The 24,569-nt window shown below is 38.8% G+C and overlaps 1 protein-coding gene across 2 annotated transcripts in view; it reads right to left on the bottom strand.

Moving 5' to 3' along the window:
• Positions 1 to 19,076: 19,076 nt before the first annotated feature.
• LOC101447741 (zinc finger protein 461) overlaps positions 19,077 to 24,569 on the bottom strand; it is a 41,912-nt gene continuing 36,419 nt past the window's right edge. For both annotated transcript variants that reach the window (XM_012530429.4, XM_012530432.4), the window contains one exon: positions 19,077 to 20,764. In XM_012530429.4, the coding sequence (XP_012385883.1) occupies positions 19,371 to 20,764 (1,394 nt within the window). In that variant the 3' untranslated portion in view covers positions 19,077 to 19,370. The remainder of the gene's footprint in view (positions 20,765 to 24,569) is intronic.

Below are 24,569 nucleotides of genomic sequence, written 5' to 3'. Positions count from 1 at the left end.
TGTCCGCTTCTATTGTCGTCAGTGGCACGGGAAGTGTGGGCGGCGCCATTCCTGGGCAGGCTGCTCTTTCTTTTCACGCTGGGTGGCTTTCCTCACAGGCGCACTCCTTGCGCGTGGGGCTCCCCCACGCGGGGGACACCCTTGCGTGGTGCGGCACTCCTTGCGTGCATCAGCGCTGCGCATGGCCAGCTCCACACGGGTCAAGGAGGCCCGGGGTTTGAACCGCGGACCTCCCATATGGTAGACGGACGCCCTAACCACTGGACCAAAGTCCGTTTCCTGAAGTAGCTCTTGAGAGAAATGTATAGCTATAAACAAATACATTACAAAAGAAGATGCCTGATCAAGATGGCAGAATAAGAAGCTTCTGGGCTCTGCCCCCCTCCCCCCACCCCCCAATTAAAGTAGTATAAGAGGAGGTATGCGGAATCAGAAAAAGCCCTCTTTAAAGTGGTAGGATCTCCTCGCTGACCTCACCCATGCCCCTCATCTGATCACGATGGGGCTGGCTTGTGCTCCCAATTCAGATGCCTGGCCCCAGTTCTGAAGGGAGCACAGTAACCCCATGCACAACTGGGAGTATATATTTCTAGACCAATCTGTCCAGTGGTGGCCAAGGGGTCTCACTGTCCTCGAACTTGCCCTGTATGTAAAAGGTAGCTCAAAGAGCTCTCCTACAGCACACTGTGGGAGATCAGTCAAATAGATCCTTGTGGCAAGGGACTGCTGGCTGTAGGACATACAGTGCAGTGCCTGGTACCATGAGGAAACTGTTTTCTAGGGCAAAGGAGACATTTGTATATAAGTAAATGAGTGAATTCCTAGGGCCAAACCCATATGCCCAAGACAAGATGCAAGTGCAGAAAGGACCAGAGAGGCCCCTACACTTGGATCTGGGTCTGATCTCTAAATTCATTGTATGATAAATTCTGAAGGAAAGCATTCTCACAGGTCAACCTTCAAAAACCGGGTAAGGTGTTTTTATTTAAAAAAAAAAAAAAAAAAAGGAAGGAAGGGGAGGTACTTCTGCCAGATGGAAACCAATGACAGACTCAATGTGTCCCCCCCTCACTAGGAAACGACTAAAGTTCCTGTGGAATCAAAGTAGAATTTCATAAGAACATAATGATAATGGATGGAGAGGAGAAAACTATGGTGGCTGTGAAAACCCTGATGCCATGTATATCAAATTGATATCTTCTGATGGTCATGAATTTATTGTAGAAAGAGAACATGCACTAACATCAGGAACAATAAAAGCCATGTTGAGTGGCCCAGGTCAATTTGCTGAGAATGAAATCAATGAGGTCAGTTTTAGAGAGATCCCTTCACATGTGCTATCAAAAGTATATATGTATTTTACCTACAAGTTTTGCTACACTAACAGCTCCACCAAGATTCCTGAATTCCCAAATGCACCTGAAATTGCACTGGAACTGCTGATGGCTTTGAACTTCCTAGATTGTTAAATAAAATAAAATAAATTATAATAAACTGGAAACTTTTTTCAGTATTTAAAAGGAAGAAGGAAGGGAGGGAGGGAGGAAAGAAAAAAGGAGCAGTGGATGAGATCCTATAGAGCTAGAGACTGGATGATAGGCTTATAGGAAATTGTGGGGGAGAGGAAGGTTGTGAGCTAACGCCTACATAGGTGAAATCTATGATAAAGCAGAGGTAAGCAGTTGTGCAGGGAAGGGATAAGATGGGGGGCATAGGGATACTATTGGGTGGGGTTTTGCAGGCTTGAGGGGGGCTAGGGTTGGGAGGATGGGTCAGATGGCCCAAGGAATTGGGTGGGAGGGTTCGGGGGAGCAGATGAACATGGAAGATTGTCGGGTATGTGGTTGAAACTATAAAGTTGAGAAAACTCTTTAGAGAATATAATAAAGTGTTACTTGTTTCAGGTGCTTAATGGGGGGCATCTGGCACAGGGGCAGGCTTCTAGGGAGTACGTGAGTGCTCATTTTGTCATAGGGTGTTATATCATCGCATAAAGACTCATACAATGAGTGACAAGGTGTAGCCCCATCTTGGGGAGGCCCGATGTTCTCAAACAGAGGGAAGGGTGTCTCGAGAGGATATTGGTAGCTTCCAATGGGGGAGGACAGTCTAGTGCGTCAAGTCCTAAGCATTGTTACAAGTATCTGTGAGTCTGGTCCTTCAAGCAGTGAAGCTTGTTGTCACTGTGGACCCAGAAGGGAGGGAGAGAGAGGAGACTAGATGGAAGAGGGGGTAGCTGGGGGACAATGGAAATGTTCCACAAGATTGTGCAATGATGGACATAGGGCATGTTAAATTTCACCAAAAATTTATAAAAGTGTATAGTTTAAAATGTAAACCATAATGTAACTAAAAATTTAGAAAAGTGTATAGTCTAAAATATAAACCATAATGTAAACCAAAATGGAACCATGTTTGGTAGCTATGTTTCAATATCTGTACATCAGCTGCAGCAAATATAACATGAACATGTAAAATGATCATTCCTGGGGACAGGGGAAAAGGGTTTGATGTTGGATATATGGGAGTTCCCTATATTGTATATGTGACTTTATTGTGACCTAAAACTTTTTTGAAGACAAAATTTAAAATTAAAAAAAAAAAAAAAGGATGTAGATACTGAGGAATGAATGAAAGAAATTGCCTTGCATATAGGGCAACACCTATTACAGTAATGAAAGGCAAAACATCAAAAACAAAAATTTTAGTTTTTTCATTTTTTAATACCCCAATTTATTTTTCACTTTATTTTAGTTTTTCTAAATTAGTATGTATTTTATTTCTATTCTTTAAACCTATCATTACTATTTCATTTTCCTACTAATTGAATTTGGCAATATATTAGGTTTCATTTTTCAAGAAGGTTTGGACCAAAGAGGGTTTCAACTATGGCAGGGGAGGAACACTGGTATGGGGTGTTATTGATGAGGGACACATGGTTGGGAGGGCATGTATAGACGGTATATAAAAATGTTCAGAAATTCGCCAGATATTTTCATTGTAGTTAGAGTTACAAATGACAACTGAGGGAGTGCTGAGTTCCTAGCTAGGGGAGCTCTGTCACATTCCCCATTAGAACAGCAATAACCCCCCAAGGGGCAAAGACCAGTGAAGAAGGATTGTCCAATGATGAGTCCTTGATACAGATGACTATGCTTATGAGCCTGTGTCCCTGAAATTTCAACTAGGACTAGAGCTGCAGGGTGCCTAAGAGTTACCTCCTGAGAGCCTCCATGTTGCTCAAATATGGCTATTCTCTAAGCCAAACTCAGCATGTAAAATGCATTACCTTCCCCCCAGCGTGGGACGTGACTCCCAGGCATGAGCTTTCCTGGCACTGAGGGATTACTACCAATCACCAGCTGGTGATGCAAATAGAAAAAGACCTTGAATAAAAAGGGAAATGGTAAGGACAAATGAGTTTATATGGCTGAAAAACTTCAAAAAGAGTTAGGAGGTCATAAGAGGGGTCGCGTTTATGCGCATCTCAGAAGGATCCCAGAGACAGTCAAAGTAGATACAACCCCAGGTACTAGTTCTCCTGAGGGCTACAGAGACACCCAGGTCCTACCATCATGGCAGATGGCTCTGGAGTTCATTGCCTTGTCAGTGGGCCCTACTTTGGAATTCGTGCTCCTGAGTATGATGGAGCTGGACTCAGATGTGACCTTTCTACCCATGCCTCTTCTGTCACTTTTTTTCTTCTGTGGTTGGCACTGGGGCTGATATATACTCAGGAGACTTGAATCTCTGGACTGGCCATATGTCAGCTGGGCCCTGAGCCTCAGCAGAGTTGAAACACCTACTCTCTGGTTCATTGGACTTACCCAGGTCAGTGAACAGGGAGGTGAAGATGGTCAACCACCACACCAGGGAGCCAAGAGTGCCTACAACTGCAAGCAGGAGAATCACATCCATCAACTACGTGGGATCTAAGTCCCCTCTCGATTGAGAGGTGGAGTGGACATCACCATTCCAGGGTCCACAGGAGGGAGGAATAAAATATGGATTAGAAGTGGACTTACTGGTATTCCACCATAGAACTAGTGTGACTCTAGCAATGGGAGAAATTATATCATTGATGTGGAGACAGTGGCCACAGTAGTTGCTGAGGGCAGGGAGATGGAATAAGAGATGTGATGTGGGGGTATCTTCAGGACTTGCAGTTGTCCTAAATGATATTGCAGGGACAGATGCTGGACATTATATATCCTGCCGCAACCCACTGAATGGGGGAGAGTGTAATCTACAATATAAACTATAATCCATGCGGTGCAGCAGTGCTCTTAAATGTATCCACCAAATGAAATGAATGTGCCACAATGATGAAAGAGGTTGTTGATGTGGGAGTGGGGGTGGTGTGCGGCATGGGGTATATGGGAAGCTCACATTTTTTAATGTAACATTTTTGTGATTTATGTGTCTTTTTTTAAAAAAAGGCAATTAAAAAAGAAAAAGGGAGCAGATGTGGCTCAAGCAGTTGAGCACCACCTCACACACAGGAGGTCCTGGGTTTGATTCCTGGTGTCTCCTGAAAAAACAAGAACAAAACAACAAGCAAAACAAATGAAAAAAACCAACTCAGGGAAGCCGATGAGACTCAGGGGTTCAGCGCCAGCTTTCCACGTACAGAGAAGTTCCAGATTCAATTTCTGGTCCCCAGTACCTAAAAAAAATAAAACAAAAACAAAGGTGGCAAAGCATTGTAAGTGGTGGATCTGGGTATCTGCTGGGGTGGGGGTATTTTGGCATTCTCTCTATGGGATTTGTATTATTTTTGCAATTGTCCTCTAAATTTGAAATTATTTCAAAATAAAAAGTTAAAAAATACTATAGTATAATATCACAAACAGCATATTTACATTGAAAGTCAAGGTACAGAACATTTTCATCACTACAATGATCCCTCACATTACCCTTTTTTAGCCACATCCATCTTCACCCCGTGACTTCACCCTCTTTCTATTCCTTGGCTAAAACTGATCTGTTCACCATTTCTATAATTTTGTCTTTCTAAGAATGTTATATAAATGGAATCATATAGTATAACATTTTAAATTTGGCTACTTTCACTCAGTATAAGTCTCTGGAAATTCATCCAGGTAGATATGTATATAAATACTTCATTTCTTTTAATTGCTGAGTAGTATTTCATGCTATGGCTGTATTACAATTTGTTTAACTGTTCCGTCCTCAAAGGACATCTAGATTGCTTCCATTTTTTGGCCATTAAATAAGTTACTATGAACATTCATGTACAGGTCTTTGTATTGAATATCAGTCTTTATTTTTGGGGGGATAAACCACAGAGAGGTTAATTTTACTGTTCATATACAACATTTGCAGGCTCATTTTTATAAGAAATCACCAAAGTGTTTCCCAAAGATGCTGCTCCATTTTACAATCCCACCAGCCATGTATGAGTGATCTGGTTTCTTTGCATCTTCACCAACATTGGTGTTGACACTGTTTATTATTTTAGTCGTTCTGCTAGAAGACTTGAGATATTTCATTGTGGTTTTAACTTGAATTTCCATAATGACTAATGATGCTAAATATATTTTTATGTATTTATTTGCCTTCTCTATATCCTCTTTTGTGAAATGTTTTTTGCCAATTTTCTAATTTGATTGATGAGGCTTGAGAGTTCTTTATATATTCCAGATACACGTCCTTTTAAGGGTATGTGCCTTGTAAATATTTTCTCCCGGTCTGTAGCTTGCTCCTTCATCCTCTTTTTTTAATTGTTTAAAATTTTTTTCTTTATTTTTTTTTTAATGTTACATTAAAAAAATATGAGGTCGCCATATACCCCCCACCCCCCTCTCCCATTCCTCCCCCCGATAACAACAACCTCCTCCATCATCATGAGACATCATTGCATTTGGTGAATATATCTCTGAGCACTGCTGCACCTCATGGTCAGTGGTCCACATCATAGCCCACACTCTCCCACAGTCCACCTAGTGGGCCATGGGAAGACATACAATGTCCAGTAACTGCCCCTGCAGCACCACCCAGGACAACTCCAACCCCCAAAAATGCCCCCACATCACATCTCTTCCTACCCCCTGCAGCCACCATGGCCACTTTCTCCATACCAATGCCACATTTTCTTTGATTACTAATCACAATAGTTCATGAATAGAATATCAATAAGTCCACTCTAATCCATACTCTATTCCTCCATCCTGTGGACCTTAGAATGGTTGTGTTCACTCCACATCTATATCAAGAGGGGGCTTAGATTCCACATGGATGCTGGAAGCAATTTTCCTGCTTTCAGTTGTAGGCACTCTTGGCTCCCTGGTGTGGTGGTTGACCTTCTTCACCTCCATGTTAGCTGAGTAGGTTAAGTCCAATACACCAGAGTGTAGGGGTTGCAAGTCTATTGAGGCTCAGGCCTGGCTATCACATGATCATTCCAGAGATTCAGGTCCCCTGGGTATACATTAAACCCCAGCATCAACTACAGATCCTGTAAAAGGAACAGGAGAGGCTTGTGAACAAAGATCACATCTGAGTCCAGCTCCCTCACACAGAAACATACCCTCCAAAGTAGGGCCAGCTGACATGGCACTAAACTCTACAGAGCAAAGGGTTTTTAAACATCAATGATAACTAATTCTCTTTTTATGCATCATGCTTTTGGTGTCAAGTATAAGAACATGTTTTTCTGGTGTACCTAGTACAATCTGCCACACCATCCTAAACCATAGGTCCCCAAGTAGCCAAAACAAACGTCAAATGGAACAGCAAATTTTGAGGATGCACACAATCTGATTTTAAACCTTACTACAAGTGAAAATCAGTTCTGAATAAAGGTCCAGGAAAAAATTATTATGGGCTCATTAGGAGTTAATGCTTAATTGTTACAGAATTTCTGTTTGGGCAATGGATGGTGGTGATGGTAACAAAAAATTGTGAATGTAATTAACAGTACTGAATTATATATTTGAAAGTGGTTAAAAGGGGTAAATTTAGGTTGCATATATAGTACTAGAATAAACATTTAAAAATAGGACAATACAGTGACCCCTCATGTAAACCATGGACCATAGTACAATTATAATAATGTTTTTTTCATCAAGTATGACAAAGGTAACACACTAATGTAAAGTGTTAATAATGGGGAGTGGAGGCTATATTTCCTGTATGGTTTTTGTGTAAACCTACAATTTCTCTAATGTAAAAAAGTGAAAAAAAAAAAAAAGAAAGAAAAACTTACTACAAAACTACAGCAATCAAGACAGTGTGGTACTGGCATAAAGACAGACATATAGGCTAATGGAATAGAATAGAGATTCCATAAATAAACCCCAAAAGGGTGTCAACAACACTCAAAAGTGAAAAGACAGTCTTTTCAACAAACTGGATATGCACATACAAATGAATGAAATTGGACCATTTACTTTATACCACATAGGAAAATTAACTCAAAATGTCAGAGCTAAAACTATATAAAACACTTAGAAGAAATCATAGCAGAAAATCTACATGACATTGGATTTGGCAATGAGCTCGTAGTATGACACCAAAAGCATGGGCAAGAAAAGAAAAAAAATTTTAATATTTCTCAGGATTTTTTCTTAGAATTTTATTTGAATTCTTTTTCAAGTAATACAATTCAAATTTAATTGAGAATTGTTTTGAGATTGAGCCTTATATGATTTTTTTTAAACATATCAATTTTGTTGATACATATTAATAAAACATAAGTCTGTCCAAAGTGTACAATCAATGGTATTTATCACTCCAATCATTTTTAGAGGATTTTCATTATTCCAGTAATATTAAAAAACAAAAACCAAGCAAACAAACAAAACTCATCACCTCACAATCTCTCTATGCTTCCCATACTATACATAACTGCTATTTAGTTTCCTTCTCTCTAGTTTATTTGTATTTATATATATTTAAAAACAGCCTTATTTATGCAATATCACCCATATTCGTGTTTTATTTGAGGTTTCACTATGTTATACAGCCTGGTGTTACATTTTTTAGCTTTGCTTCTAGTAATATAAATGTCCTGAGGCTTTTCCTTTCAACCACTGTCATACCCATATAACAGAGCTGCTGGTCACAAACAACACAGTTTGCTCTCACCATTTCCATTTATTTCCGAAAACTTGTGAACAACTTTTAACCAATTCTGCACAGATTAACCATCAGCTTTCCATTCTTTACCCTCCATCTATTTTCTGGTGACCTATACTCTAATTATTAATTCCATGAGTTTACATAATATATTTAGTTCATAATAGTGCAATCATACAGTATTTGTCCTTTTGTATCTGGCTTGCTTCACTCAACATAATGTCCTACAGGTTCATCCATGTTGTCATATGATTTATAACTTTATTTCTTCTCACAGCTGCATAATACTCCATCATGTGACTACATCACAATTTGTTTATCTATTCATCAGTTAATGGACACCTGGCTTGTTTCCAACTTTTGGCAATCATGAATAATGCTACTATGAACATCGGTGTGCAGATGTCTGTTTGAGTCACTGCTCTCAGTTTTTCTGGATATATACCTTAGCAATGGTATTGCTAGGTCACATGCCAAGTCTATATTCAACTTCCTCAGGATCTGCCAAACAGTCCTCCACAGTGGCTGTACCATTCTACATTCCCACCAACAGTGAATAAGCCTCCCTATCGCTCCACACCCTCTCTAACATTTCAAGTTTTCTGACTTTTTAAGAGTGGCCAGTCTAATAGGTATGAAATGATATCTCACTGTAGTTTTGATTTCCATTTCCCTAATTGCTAGTGATTGAAAATTTTTTCAGGTGTTTCTTTGCCATTTATATTTCTTCTTTGGACAATTGTCTTGTCAAGTCTTTTGTCCATTTAAAAAAATCAGATAGTTTGTCTTTTTACTGTTGAGTTTGTATGATCTCTTTCTATATCACGGATATTAAACCCTTATTGGATATGTGATTATCAAATATTTTCTCCCATTGAGTCAGATGCCTTTCCACCCTTTTGACAAAGTCCTTTGAGGTGCAAAAGTGTTTAATTTTGAGGCAGTCCATTTATCTATTTTTTCTTTTCTTGCTCATGCGTTGAGTGTAGGGTTTAAGAAATTACTGCCTAACAAAAGATTTTTCCCACATTTTCTTCTAGGAGTTTTATGGTTGTTGCTTTTATATTTAGGCCCTTGATCCGTTTTGAGTTAATAACAAAAAATAAAACAATCCAAAAGACAAATGGGAGGGGGGAGAATAAGCAATTCACAAAATGCTGGGCAAATAAATATATTAAAAGATGTTCTGTTTCAATAGCAATCAGAGGAATAGATACTAAGACAGTATAGCCTAATTGTGAAAATTGGGCTGGTGTGGGGGACTATAAATGGGAACTAAGGAGACAAATTTGCAATATTTATTTAGGTTATCAGTTGTGCACCCCCAAAACACATGTTGAAGCCCTGACCTCTGGTACCTATGAATGTGACCTTATTTGCAAAGAGGATCCTTGTAGGGGTATTCAAGGTAAGGTGAGGTCATACGGAATGATGGTAGACCCTAATCAATATGACTGGTGTCCCAGAGGAGGTTATATGAAGATGGAGGCAGATATTGGAGTGATGCATTTAGGAGCCAAGGAATGCTAAGATTGCCACAAACATCAGAAGTTAGAATAGGCACAGAAGGACTCTCACTTACAGATTTCTCCCTTTGATTTCAAACTTCCAGCTTACAGAACTGTGAGACAATAACTTTCTGTTGTAAGCCACAAAGTTGGTGATACTATGTTACAGCAGCTCTTAGAAACTAAGACAGATTGGAAAAGCATATAATTTATGATTGAACAACTCCACTTTTAGGGATATAGGCAAAAGAGGCTATTGCTTGATATAAGCAGTAAAATACAATTTACAAAATTGATGGATTGTGCTTTAGGAAAACTAGGGAAATTTGAATATTGCCTGGTATTTGAAATTAGGTAATTATTAAATTTGTGATAAAGAAGATGTGATCATATAGTAGAATGTTTTTATTTTTAGAAGATGCATGCTGAAATATTTAGAAATGAAGTATTAGTAAAATACCGAGCAAAATAATAATAATATGACAGTACCAACAATTGCTGACTCCAGGTGGGAAAGTCTTTCAACTTTCTGTAATCAGAACATTTTTATCTTAAAAAGTTTGCAGACACGGAGGAAGGAGAAAAACACAAGATTAGTAAGGAAATAGAAAAGCTGAGCAACACTATAAACCTACTAGACTTAACAGACATAAATGGAACCCTCCACCCAATAGCAGCATTCTTTTCAAATGCACATGGAATAACCTTTAGGGTAGCCCATACGTTAGGGCACAAGTTTCAATAAATTTAAAAAGACGATCTTCTCTGACCACAATGGAATGAAAATAGAAATCAAATAACAGAAGAAAAATTAGAAAATTCACAAATATAAGGAAATTAAATAACACACATAAAACCACCCAATGGGTCAAAGAAGAAATAAAAAGAGAAAATAGAAAATACTTTGAGAAAAAAATGGAAACAAAACATATCCGTCACCTGTTACTATGTCCAGAGTAATTTCTGGGACAGGTAAGCCAGAAATGACTGTCTTAGACTGGTTCTTCAGGCTCTCACCAGAGGGATTAGTACAGGAATTTATGTTCCCCAATAAATCCAGAACCTGGGACCAGGGACCCTTGATGGAAGTATTTTAGTTTGCCAAAGGGCCGCTGATGCAAAGTACCAGATATGGACTGGCTTTTATAATGGGAATTTATTTGGGGTAAAAGCTTACAGTTCCAAGGCTGTGGAAAGTCCAAACTGAGACATCTTCAGAGATACCTTTTCATCAAAATCGCCTGTTGATCCTGGCATGTTGTCAGTGATGAAGAAAGATGGCTGCTGATCTCTACCCAGGTTTCAGCCTTCTCCTCCAGGCTCACCCTTTCTTCTTGAGCTACCTGGAGGCCCAGTGTCTTGAGGCTTTGCGCTTAAATGATCCTCTCTCTTACATGGCAGGATCAAACATGGTGGCTCCCTTTTCCTGTGTCTGTCTGTGTTTTTCTGTGCCTCTATTTATATCAGACAAAAATCTGTTTTTCATAGATGTATAAAATATAGATGATGGTACCCTTTATGTATTAAAGGGCACTATCAAGAGAATAAAAAGAATGCAGAATGGGAGAAAAGGCTTGCAAATGATATGTCTAATAAGGCTTTAATATCCAGAATATATAAAGAAACTCATGTAACTTAACAACAAAAAAGTGAATCCAATTTTTAAAATAGGCAAAGGATTTGGACAGGCATTTTTCCCAAGAAGATACACAAATAGCCAATGATCACTTGAAAAGATGCTCAACATCATTAGTAATTACAGAAATGAAAATCAAAACCACAATGAGATACCACTTTAGTCCCACTGGGATTGTTACAATCATAAAGATAGACAATAACAGGTGTTGAAGAGGATGTAAAGAAATTGGAGCCCTCATACATTGCTGGTGAGAATGTAAAATGTCCCAGTCACTGTGGAAAAGTTTGGTGATTTCTCAAAATATTAAAATTGAATTACCCCATCATCCAGCAATTCCTCTCCTAGGTATATATCTAAGAGAATTGAAAACATATATTCAAACAAAATCCTGTACAAGAATGTTTATAGTATATGAGATCCACTGAGAGTACACTTCAAATGGATTGTCCAAAACAGGGGCTTGTGTAACACATCGAATCCTGTGGTGGAAAATGGACTGTGGTTAACAGGACAAATATGAGAACATTATCACATGAACTAGCAAGTATAGAATATTAATACAGGATGTCATTAACTGGGTGGGTTGGGGATAAAATACACCAAATGTAAGATATTGGCTATAGTTAGTAGTAATGTTTTGATGATGCTCTTTCACAGTTTGTAACAATTGTTTCACAATAATGCAAAGTGTTGGTGGCAGAGTAATGTATGAGGGCCCTGTATGATGATACACATATTTGTTTTTTAAGTTCTCAGCTTTTACTATATACTTATTGTTTATGGATGTTCATCCATGAATGATAAACTTTAATTTAAAAAGTTAGAAATTAAAAAAAGAATGTTCATAGCAGCACTATTCACAATAACCAAAAGGGAAAAATCTAAATTTCTATCAATGGATGAGTGGATAAGCAAAATGTGGTTTACCTATAAAACAGAATATTATTCAGCCATAAAAAGGATAAAAGGAATAAAAAAATAGTGATACATGATACATCATGGATGAATTTTGAAAACATTATGCTAAGTGCAAGAAGCCAGACACAAGAGGTCATGTATTGAATGATGTCATTTATATAAACTATCTAGAGTAGGCAATTTTGTAGAGATAAAAGTAGACCAGTGGTTGCCAGCAGATAGGAAGATGGAGTAAGGGGCTGTGACTACTTAAGAGATATGGGGTTTCCTTTGGGGTAATGAAAACATACTGGAACTAGATAGTAGTGATGATTGTACAACATTGCAACTGTACTGAATGCCACTGAATTTACATTGCAAAATTGTTAAAATGGAAAAAAAACCACTTTTGTTCACATACACCAGGAAACATCTAGAATGACTGATTTTGCCATGTGTGAAAGTAATAAATATCTTATACTAAGAGAATGGATGCACTAATTAAAGTATATTCATGCAATGTAATAACATATAGCAGTTTAGGAAAATGAGCTACGTTCAAATATACAAAATGACTGAATGTCAAGAACTTACTAACTGAAAGGAGCACATTTTGGAAAGGTTGTATAGCAGGATACATTTACATGTTTTACAATATGTACACCAAGGGACTTCTGTTTCTGACAATAGTGTAATAAATATTCTGAAAACCTTGCTAATCAAGAGGTGAAAGAGAGAGGGAAGAAGAAAGGGGGAAGGAGAGAAAGAATGAGGGGCAAGATTACATTTTAAGCGCTAATAGCTGAGAACTTTCCAGAAGGAATGAAAGAAGTGAACTCTTGAATTCAGGAAGTAAAAAATATCAGGAGTAGAAATATAAATAAGTCCATTCTATAATACCCAGTGTGATGTTCATGGTTGCTTTTTTCTAAAGGATTTAAAAATTTTTGCTGGAAATATTCCTAGAATACAAAAGAAACTGGTAGCAGTGGCTGCCCTTGGGGAGAAAAAGTAAGTGGCTGTAGGATTGGCAATCAAGGGACATTTACTTTCTCTTCAGTCTTTTTTTTGTAAGTTTTGAATTTTGTAACATATATTCTTACCTGGACAAAATATATATTTTTAAAGATTACTGTAATAGCACACACACAAATACACAATTCAGGAACAAGCATTCCTCAGAGATTTTGTGGGTTTGGGTCCAGATCACCACAATAAAGCAAATACTGCTATAAAGCAGGTCATATAAATTTGTTTCCCAGTGCATGTAAGAGTTACGTTTACACAATAGTCTATTAAGTATGCAATCACATTGACTTAAAAAACAATGTGCATTCCTTAATTTAAAAAGTACTACACTGCTAAAAAACGCTATCATCTGAGCCTTCAGCAAGTTGTATTCTGTTTATTGGTCGAGTGTCTTGCCTCAATGTTGATGGCTGCTGACTTCTCAGGGTAGTGGTTGTTGAAAGTTGGGGTGGCTGTGGCAATTTCTTTAAAAAAGATGATGGAGAGACAAACAGCAAGATGGTGGTGGAGTAAGGTGCTCCTAGAGTCACCTCCTGCTACAGGGTAGTTAGCAAACACCCAGAGCTATCTGGTGCTAGCTGAAGCAACTGTTTGGGCTCCAGGAGACCAGAAGAGCATCCTGAAACTCCTTCCAAGGAATGGAAGGAGGAGACTGCTCATCTGCAGAGAAGACTCATAAGTAAAGCACTACACACCCCGGAGGCCAGTGCCCATCCTCCACTGGAGGCACAACCTGCCTTGGGAGCTGTTCTGTGGCTGGAACTGAAAGCTCCACTTCCCAAAAACAGGGGAGGAAGAGATGGTTGGGCACCAACTTCAGCTACTGATGAGTAAATGCAGAAGGCTAAAGTATAATCCTAAGAACAGCTAAAGTTTGAGAATGTCCAAGTCAGAAAGAGGCCGGTAGCTGCCATCCTAACTCCATGCCTGGCATGAGGGGAAGCGGGGTGGACTGAAAATCACAGGGCTGGTGGGGACCAGCTTCTTTCCATCCAGATCAGATTGCAGCTATAGCCTAGGCCCTGGTGCCAACTCCAGCATGTAGGAAGCAGCAGGGACCTGTGCCAGCCTCTCCTGGAAATTACCAGCCAAGCTGTGGAGGCTGGTGATTATCCTACTCTGGTGGCACAAGCTGCTCCAAGAGCTATTCTGTGGTTGGAATTGGAAGCTCCATTTCCCAAAAACAGGGGAGGAGGAAATGGTTGGCTGCCAATTTTGGCTGACTGGTAGACTTGGCTGGCTAAGCTATAACCCTGGGAACAGCTAGGGTGTGAATCTGCCCAAATCAGAAAGAGGTCAGTGGCCACCATTTTGACTCTGCCCCCTGAGGGGAAGCTGGGCTGACTGAAAAATCACAGTGATGATAGGAACTGGATTCGTTCACCCAGATCAGCCTGCAGGCCTAGACTAGGACCACCTCTGGCAGGGAGGAGGCTGGTGGACCCTGCATCAGCCTATCCAGTAACTGCAGGTACCTTTGGCTGGCACAGACTGAATAATTGGAAGTCTACTGGGGCAACTGCAGTCATCTTGGATCCATACTGCATACATTGCTGCCCACACCTGCAGCTCCATCCCTACCCCAGGTAGGGGGGAGAGGGGCATGAAGCCTCATCAGTCTCTCTGGACAACTACAGTCTAGGCCTGCACAACTTGGATTATTCCACATAGCTGTGACTCTGTCCCTACCCCTGGCAAAGGTGAAAGTTGGGAGAAGCTTCATTGGTCCTTGGAGCAATGAGGGCAGCTTGAGCCTCCACAGCTTATAGCACCAATTACAACCTTGGGGTCCTACTGCACAACCAGCAAGGAAGAAAAGGTAGGAAGCCCTAAACTAAGGAGAAAATCTGCACCCAGAATAAATACTCTGGTAATCCAGATGCCAAGACACTAACAAAAAATTACAATCCGCACCAAGAAACAGGAAGCTATGGCCCATTTAAAGAAACAAGATAAGCCTCCATATGACATAGAGGAGTTAAGACAACTAATCATAGATGTACGAACAAATATCCTTAATAAATTCAATGAGATGGCTAAAGAGATTAAGGATATTAAGAAGATACTGGATAAGCACAAAGAAGAATTTGGAAGCATACATAGAAAAACAGCAGATCTTATGGGAATAAAAGATGCAGTAAATGAAAATTTTTTTTAAAGATTTATTTATTTATTTCTCTTCCCTTCCCCATCATGCCACGCCAGTTGTCTGTTCTCTGTGTCTATTTGCTGTGTGTTCTTCTTTGTCTGCTTCTGTTGTTGTCAGCGGCACAAGAATCTGTGTTTCCTTTTGTTGCATTATCTTGTGTCAGCTCTCTGTGTGGGTGGCGCCACTCCTGGGCAGTCTGCACTTTCTTTCGCACTGGGTGGCTCTCCTTACGGGGCGCACCCCTTGCGCGTGAGGCTCCCCTACACGGGGGACACCTCTGCATGGCAGGGCACTCCTTGTGCACATCAGCACTGTGCGTGGGCCATCTCCACCCGGGTCAAGGAGGCCCAGGGTTTGAACTGCAGACCTCCCATGTGGTAGATGGACGCCCTAACCACTGGGCCAAGTCCACTTCCCTGAAATTTTAAAAATTGGAATCATATAATAGCAGATTTGAGGAGGATGAAGAAAGGATTAACTTGAAGAAATGGTCTCTGAAAGGGAACATACAAAAGAAGAGATGAAGAAAAGAATGGAAAAAATTGAACAAGGTCTCAGGGAACTAAATGACAACAAAAGGCATGCAAACATATGTGCCATGGGTGTCCCAGAAGGAGAAGAGAAGGGAAAGGGGGCAGAGGGATTATTTGAAGAAATACTGGTAGAAAATTTCCCAACCCTACTGGAGGACATAGATATCCATGTCCAAGAAGCACAACGTACTCCCATCCAAAAAAATCCAAATAGATCAACTCTGAGACACATACTCATCAGAAAGTCAAATGCCAAAGACCAAGAGAGAATTCTAAGAACAGCAAGAGAAAAGCAATGCATAACATATAAGGGATACCCAATAAGATTAAGTGCTGATTTCTCACCAGAAACCATGGAGGCAAGAAGACAGTGGTCTGATAGATTTAAGATACTACAAGAGGAAAACTTCCAGCCAAGAATCTTATATCCAGCAAGACTGTCTTTCAAAAATGAGGGCAAGATTAGAATAGTCACAGATGAACAGAAACTGAGAGAATTTGCTTAGGCAAGAGACCAGATTTTCAGGCAATACTAAAGGGTATGCTAGAGCCTGAAAAGAAAAGACAGGAGAGAGAGGCCTGGAAGAGAGTCTAGAAATGAAGATTTTATCAATAAAAATAACTACAAGTGTCAAAAGAGTGGTGAAAATAAAATATGACATAAAACTCAGGAATAAACTTAACCAACAATTTAAAGCACTTGGATTCAGAATACTGCAACTTAATGTTAAAAGAAATAAAAAATTGCCTAAATAATTGGAAGAATCTTCCATGCTTATGGATTGGAAGACTAAATATCATTAAGATGTCAATTCTACTCAAATTGATATACAGATTCAATTCAATCCCGATAAAAATTCCACCAGCATTAAAAAAAAAATTGAAAACACAATTATCACATTTATTTGGAAGGGTAAGGGGTCCAGAATAGCCAGAAACATCATAAAAAGGAAAAGAAAATCCTCATCTCCAGACTTTAAATCATATTACCTATAGTGGTAAATATACCATGGTACTGGCATAAAGACAGACACATAGACCAATGGAACCAAACTGATGGTTCAGAAACAGACCCTCACATGTAAGGTCCAGTGATTTTTGACTAGCCTGTCAAACCCACACAGTTCAGGCAGAACAGTCGATTCAACAAATGCTGCTGAAAGAATTGGATATCCATAGCCAAAAGAAGGCAAGAGGACCCCTATCTCACACCTTATCAAAAAATTACCTCAAAATGGATAAAAAATCTGAAAATAAAAGCAAAACCATAAAACTTCTAGAAGAAACTGTAGGAAAATACCTTCAAGACCTGGTGATAGGTGGTGTTCTTATAGAGATAAGAGGAGGACGGAGATGAACTACTGATGTTTAATGTATGTAGAAGCTTTAATTAGCTTTACTGTAACAGTGTAGAAATGTATAGAGTGGATGGTATCACATAGTAACAGCTAGTTTATAAATGGGGATGTGGCTGAAAATGGTAGTCTAGGGATGTAAATGCCAACTGACAGAAGGCTACAGAATAATCTAGGAACTGAATAGCACAGCAAACCAAGAGGTGGGTGAGAATTATAGTAGATAGCACATAAGCAAGAGTGTTCTTTGTGAATTAGAGCAAATGTACATCACTACTGCAGGGTGTTGGGAATGTGGAAAAGCATGGGAATAATACAGCTGGAGGGACCTATGGACTGTGGCTAGCAGTAATAACATTCTTGCATCTATGTGAAAGATACACTGTGCTGATGAGGAAAATGTGAGCCAAATGTACACTATGGACATGGTAACAAGCAGGTAGTATCTTATCTGTAGCAAATGTCCCACCACAGTGTGGTGGTTGATGGAGGTGTATTGTTTGGGAATTCTGCATATGTGCATGATTGTTTTATAAGTTTACAACTTCTGTCATAAAAATATTTAAAAATAATAGGGTGCATTGGGGGAAAGATACACCAAATGTAAGATAAGGACTATGATTAGTAGTAAGATTTTGACAATGTTCTTTCATAATTTGTAACAAATGTCTCATGACAATGCAAGGTGTTGGTGGAGGACTGATGTATGGGACCCCTGTATGATGTTATGCATGTTTGCTTTTGTAAGTTCACAAATTTTACTATACACTCGTTTATGTACGTTCTTGTATAAAAGATATAAAGATAATAATGATAGGGTTGGTTGCCGAAAATAGTTTGTTAGTAATATTTTGACAATGCTCTTTAATTATTAAAAAGGTTAAACAGCAATGCAAGGTATTGGTAGTAGGGTGAGGTGTGAGGTCTTGTATATGTTATATGTTTGTTTTATAAGTTCACAACTATTTTTATACACTTATTGTTTATGTATGAGTGATATACTTCAGTAAATAAATTTTTAAAAAAAGACAATGATGGAATTTGCACATTAACTCTTCCTTTCACAAAACTTTCAAAACTGGATTCAGTCCTCTCAAACACTGACACTGCTTTATCAACTAAGTTGACTTAGTATTTTCAAACTTCTGTTACTTCAACAATGTTTATATCATCTTCACCAGGAGTAGACAGACTCCATCTCAAGAAACCGCTTTCTTCACTCATTCATAAGAAGCAACTCCTCATTCACTCAAGAAGTATCATGACATTGTAACAATTCAGTCATATCTTTGGGGTTCCATTTCTAATTCTAGTTCTTTTGTTACAATAGTAATATTAAAGTTCACTGATCACAGATTACCATGACAAATGTAATAATTAAAAGTTTGAAATAATGTGAGAATTACCAAAATGTGACACACCAGCACAAAGTGAGCATAAACTGATGGAAAAATGGTGCTGATAGAATTGCTTGACACAAGGTTGCCACAAATCTTCAATTTGTAAAAAATGCATTATCTGCAAAGTGCAAAAAAAAAAAAAAGATATGCCCCAAATCTCTACTCTCTACTGGGAATCGGCCCAATAGAAAAAAAAGAATGACCATATAAGGATATTTACTGCATGAAAGTTTCTGGCGAAAAAGTAGTAGAAGCAACATGAATGTCTACGTTAAAGAATGGCTGAAATTACTGATATATTTAAAAAGAAATGAGTTAATTAACCTAAAAATGCCAATTATTTATTAAGCATAAAAGGCAATATGAAGTAAAATGTCAATAGAGGAGGTACAACAGTGTACAGTAAAGCTTTCAGAAGCGCAGTATATTTATGTTTAAGCATGAAGAAAGGAACAACACACACATATTGGTTACCTCGTAGTGGGAGGAGAAGATATTTTTATTTTCTGTCAAACCATACTTTACTGGTTTCAGTGAAAAGATGTTATATATTTTTAGAAATTTTTTCTAATGAAGCTTATTACAATAATAATGTAGAAACAGTATTAATATCAGAGCTAATTTTATCTTTTAATAACTTTTACATTTTCCCACTTGAAAAAGAACAATTTTGAAGGATTAGTGAAATAAATACTAATAAAATACAGTATTTCATTACATTTTTCCTTAAAGAAAAAAAATTATAGCTCCAAAAATAATTTCATGATGCTAGACTACAATGGGGAGGGAAATGAGGAAATCTAACTGGCTTCTCACCAGCACGAAGTACTGGATACAGATTAAGTTGTGAACTATGACTACGACTCCAGGCCTTCACATATTTATAGGGTTTTTTCCCAGAATGAATTCTCTGATGATGTGAGAAGCTTGAGTGATAGCTGAAGGCCTTCCCGCATTCCTTACATTCATAAGGTTTCTCACCAGTATGAGTTCTCTGATGTTGAATAAGATGTGAATGAAGTCTAAAGGCTTTACCACATACCATACATTTATGAGGTTTCTCACCAGTATGAATTCTCTGATGTCTTCTGAGGTGTGAGCACTGTCTAAAAGTCTTCCCACATTCCTTACACTCATAGGGTTTCTCACCAGTATGAATCCTCCGATGAAGGGTAAGTTGCAAGACATCACAAAAGGCCTTCCCACATTCATTACATTCATAAGGTTTCTTGCCAGAATGAATTTTCTGATGGTGAGAGAAACTGGAGTGATAGCTAAAGGCCTTTCCACATTCCCTACATTTGTAGGGTTTCTCACCAGTATGAATTCTCTGATGTATGGTAAGGTGTGAGCGATGCCTAAAAGTCTTTCCACATTCCTGACATTCATAGGGTTTTTCACCTGTATGAAGTCTCAAATGTTCAGTAAGTTGAAAGCCACGAATAAAAGCTTTCCCACATTGCTTACATTCATAGGGTTTCTCGCCAGTATGCAATCTCTGATGTTGAGTAAGTTGTGAGCGCTGTCTAAAGGCCTTCCCACATTCCTTACATTCATAGGGTTTCTCACCAGTATGAATTCTCTGATGTAGAGTAAGTTCTGAGCCATAATTAAAGGCCTTCCCACAGTCTTTACATTCATAGCGTTTTTCACCGTTATGAATTCTCAGATGTTGTTTAAGTTGTGAACAATGAACACAGGCCTTCCAACATTCTGTATATTTGTGGCATTTGTCATGATTTTGAATTCTCTGTTGTTTAATAAGGTGTGATGTATTAATTTCTGTGCATTCCTTACATTCAGAAAGTTTTTCTTTAGAATGGCTTCTTTTGTGGTGACTAAAGAATAAATGATAGCTGAAGTTTTTTCTACATTCTTTACATCCAGAGATTTTCTCTCTATTATGAAGTTTCTGAGTGAGTAAAGTATACTGGCTAAAAATGGACATGTTTGCATGACTGATCATAAACTGCCTGATATTACAGCCATCTTTTTGTCCTTCAAACTGATTTCTGCATTCCCAAATGTCTCTGAAAACAGACCTCTCAGGACTATGGCTTTTAAATTGTTCCATGATAGTCCACTGGGATGATTCTGTTTCATAAATATCCCTTTTTGGAGATAACTTCTTGGGCTCATACCTGGAAACCAAGTCTGAAAGATAAGAAACAAATTTCAATTGCTGGTTTTGTGTTTCAAGAGAAAATATCTATGGTAGAAATGAGAGACAACTGAAAATTACTCATATATGAAATGAAAGGCTTGGAGAGCTCTTAAGTGCTATCATGCAATTGAAAGTAAAAAGGGTAAGGAGTAATGAGTGAAAGAAAGTTAACGAGGGCAATAAGCCAATGACTGTGAAATTTTTATCTACTTCAGAATCCCCCTTGAGAATGTGTTGCAATTATGGATATTTGGAAACACCCTAGATCAAGTGAGTCAGAAATCTTCCAGAGTTGGTCTTAGAATGAAGTAAATGGAATCATATCTATAAGTCTATTTTTAACACTCTCTACCAAAGTCAAAGACTTATGAAGCAGAAACTACTAGTTGTCCCCAAATACATATTTTCTTTTTGTACATCAAAGGAACACTTGATTTTTGAGAACAAGGCTGCCCAATATAGATACTGCATTTTCTAGGCTCTTTTGCATCTTGGGATGCCATGTAATTGGATTCAGCCTAACAAAATGCCTTAGTATTATGTAGTAGATTCTGAGAACTTTCCTTCAGAGTCAGCTGGCTCACACCCTATACCTTTTATTCTCCCTCTTCCTCAGCCATACTGGCTGAAATGTGGGTGTGATGTAATGTCTGGCACATGATGATTTTGCAGAGCAAAGGTGTCATTCTAGCCTGGACTTCAATACAGGAGAAAATTAAACTTCTATATAGTTTAAGCCACTATTATTTTGGTTCTCAGTCACCTGCAGCCAAACCTATTCTAAACAAATACAGCTTTACACTGAACTGAAATTTTAAAAATCCAACTCCTTACCATGAGAATACAAGGCCTCTGCTTACATTAAAGACTTCATTTGAATCAGTTCCCCTTTTACTAAGTATGCTACACCCACACTGACCTCCTTTCAAATACTAGGTTATGCCAAAGACTTTTTCCCTTAGAGCTTTTCGCAGGCTGTTCCTTCTGCCTGGAATCCTCAGCTCTAGAGTCTTCTTATAGTTGGCTCCATTTCATCCAAGTCTCAGGTTAAAAATCATTTCTCAAAAGGGTATTCCAGACAATATTATCTAATTAAGCCTTTGTCTTAAATACCATTGGAATTACATATTCACTTATTTACTCATCTTTTTAAACTGTTTATTTTCCTCTAAAGCTATTCAAAGATGGAATTATCAGTATATTACCAACCTCTAGAATATAAGAGGTATTCAATAATCACTTGCTGAATAAATGAATCAAATGATTAAAGAAAGGGAAATAAGATGAAAATAAAAAGAAATAATACAAAGATGACAAACTGTTGAGAATCATAATCATTTAAAACCCTTATGTGTAATAACTACTGAACATGTCTCCATTCTTCTTCTCACTCATAATTCTACTGCAGTGATTTTACATAAAAAAAAAACCATATATATAAACTCACACATTTGGTTATCTGTAACAAACAACCCCAACTTAGTGGCTTAAAACAATAAAATCATTTATCATCATTCAGATCTTGGGATTAACTGAGCTCAACAGACATTCCTCACTCAGTTTCTCCAGTTTGTTTAGACAGTGGCTAGGTTACAGTCATTTTTTTTTTAAGATTTATTTTATTTCTCTCCCCTTCCCCCTGCCCCCCACCCCAGTTGTCTGTTCTGTGTCCATTTTGCTGCGTGTTCTTTTTGGTCTGCTTCTGTTGTCAGTGGCACGGGAATCTGTGTTTCTTTTTGTTGCATCATCTTCTTGTGTCAGCTCTCCGTGAGTGCGGTGCCATTCTTGGGCAGGCAGCACTTTCTTTCACACTGGGCGGCTCTTCCTACAGGGCGCACTCCTTGTGCGTGGGCCTCCCATACATGGGGGGCACTCCTGCGTGGCATGGCACTCCTTGTGTGCATCAGCATTGCACATGGGCCTGCTCCACACGGGTCAGGGAGGCCCGGGGTTTGAACCACGGACCTCCCATGTGGCAGACGGATGCCCTATTCACTGGGCCAAGTCTGCTTTCCTGGCTACAGTCATTTTAACATCTTCCTCACTCACATGCCTGGTACCAGGCCTGAGAAGATTTAAATAGCTGGAGAAGAGCAGCTGGGACTCTTAGGGGTTCTCTATTCTTATATGATGTCTCTCCAGCCTAGCTATTTCAATGTAATAGGTGCCATCTCATATAGCAAGTCAAGATGTCAAAAGCAGGTAGAGAAGGGAGAGGATGTGGCTCAAGCAACTGAGCACCTTCTTCCCAAATGGGAGGTCCTGGGTCTTCTAAAATCAAAAACAAGCAAATGAACAAATAAAAAAACAACACAGGGGAACCGATGTGGCTCAGTGGTTGAGCACTAGCTTGCTTATAAGGTCCTGGATTCAATCACAAGCCCTGGTACCTCTTAAAAAAAAAAAAAAAAGCATGTGGAGAGAGAAAGGGAGGAAGGGTGGAAGGGTGTGACAGTTTGAATTTTGTGAATCCCAGGAAAGATTGTTCTTGAACAACTGATCTATTCCTGTGGGTGTGAGGCCCTTTGATTGCATTAAATTCCATTAAGGGACATTTGATTAGATTACTTAATTAGACTGATTTAGGGCTTTTAATTGGACTACATCAGTGACACATGGCCAAGGTTGAATCACCACCCTTATATAAACTGAGTCTTATGTAAACTGAGAAGACAGAGAGAAAGAAGAGACACAGAGAGAAAGACAACTGCCATTTTGACCCTACCGTGTGAAAGAGGACTCCAGGATCTGCTAGTAGCTGACCTCTGGTGAGACACCATCTCTAATAGTGCCTTGATTTGGGCCTTTCATGGCCTCAGAACTGTAAGCTTTTATCCCAAATAAATTCCCTTTATGAAAGGCAACCCATTTCTGGTAATTTTGCCTTGGTAGCCTTTGGCAAACTAACACAGAGGACAGGAGAGGGAGAGAAAGAATGTGCACACCAGGCAGAAGCTGTCTCTACTTTTATGACCTAGACCCAGAAGTCCCCCAGTGTCACTTCTGCTATATTTTATTTGTTGTAAGCAAGTCACTAAGGATGACTCATTTCCAAAAAGAGGAGAGTAGGCAATATTTTTTTATGGAAGGACTATCAAAGAATTTGCAGACACGTTTTAAGACTACCACAACACTCACCCACATATATAAATGTACACACACACAACCTTTCCTACATCACTTAGAGATGACTTTTCCACTAAGTGAAGACATCCGTGAAGCCACCACTTGATCAAGAAATAGAACATTATCAGCAACCCAGAAGCCTCCCTCAAGCCCCTTCACTACCCATCCACCAAAGGTCAGAACTATCCTGCCTTCTTACACCACAGATTGTCTTTTTTTGAACTTCAAATAAATGGAATCAAATAGTATATACTTTTCCCTCTAGCTTCCTTCACACAAATACTGTGTTTGTGAGGTCCATCTATAATACCGCATAGAGTAGTTATTTATTCCCATTGCTGTATAGCTGCAGTACTCAAAGAGTAGTCCAGGTGCCCCTGAGGGTGCCTGAGACCCTTTCAGGAAGTCTGTGAGGTCAAAATTATTTTTATCATAATACTAAGACATTAGTTGCCTTTTCTATCCATTCTCTCACCAATGAGTTTTTCAAACGTTAATAGATGAGTGATGAGAACATGTTCTGTAATCTAATGGGATGTGTAATTGTGTATTTTTGTGCATTCTAGAATTTTCTAAAGTAGTAGACTTGGTGTATAAATATGCATTTTCAGAGATCAACTGCTGTGCTCTTTTGTTGTTGTTGTTGTTGTTATTAGTACTGTGCTCTTA

This window comes from Dasypus novemcinctus, chromosome 18 (genome assembly GCF_030445035.2).
Source record: "Dasypus novemcinctus isolate mDasNov1 chromosome 18, mDasNov1.1.hap2, whole genome shotgun sequence".
Taxonomy (NCBI): Eukaryota; Metazoa; Chordata; class Mammalia; order Cingulata; family Dasypodidae; genus Dasypus; species Dasypus novemcinctus.
The sequence above is the reverse complement of the archived record's forward strand: the minus strand, read 5'-3'. Positions and strand labels throughout refer to the sequence as shown.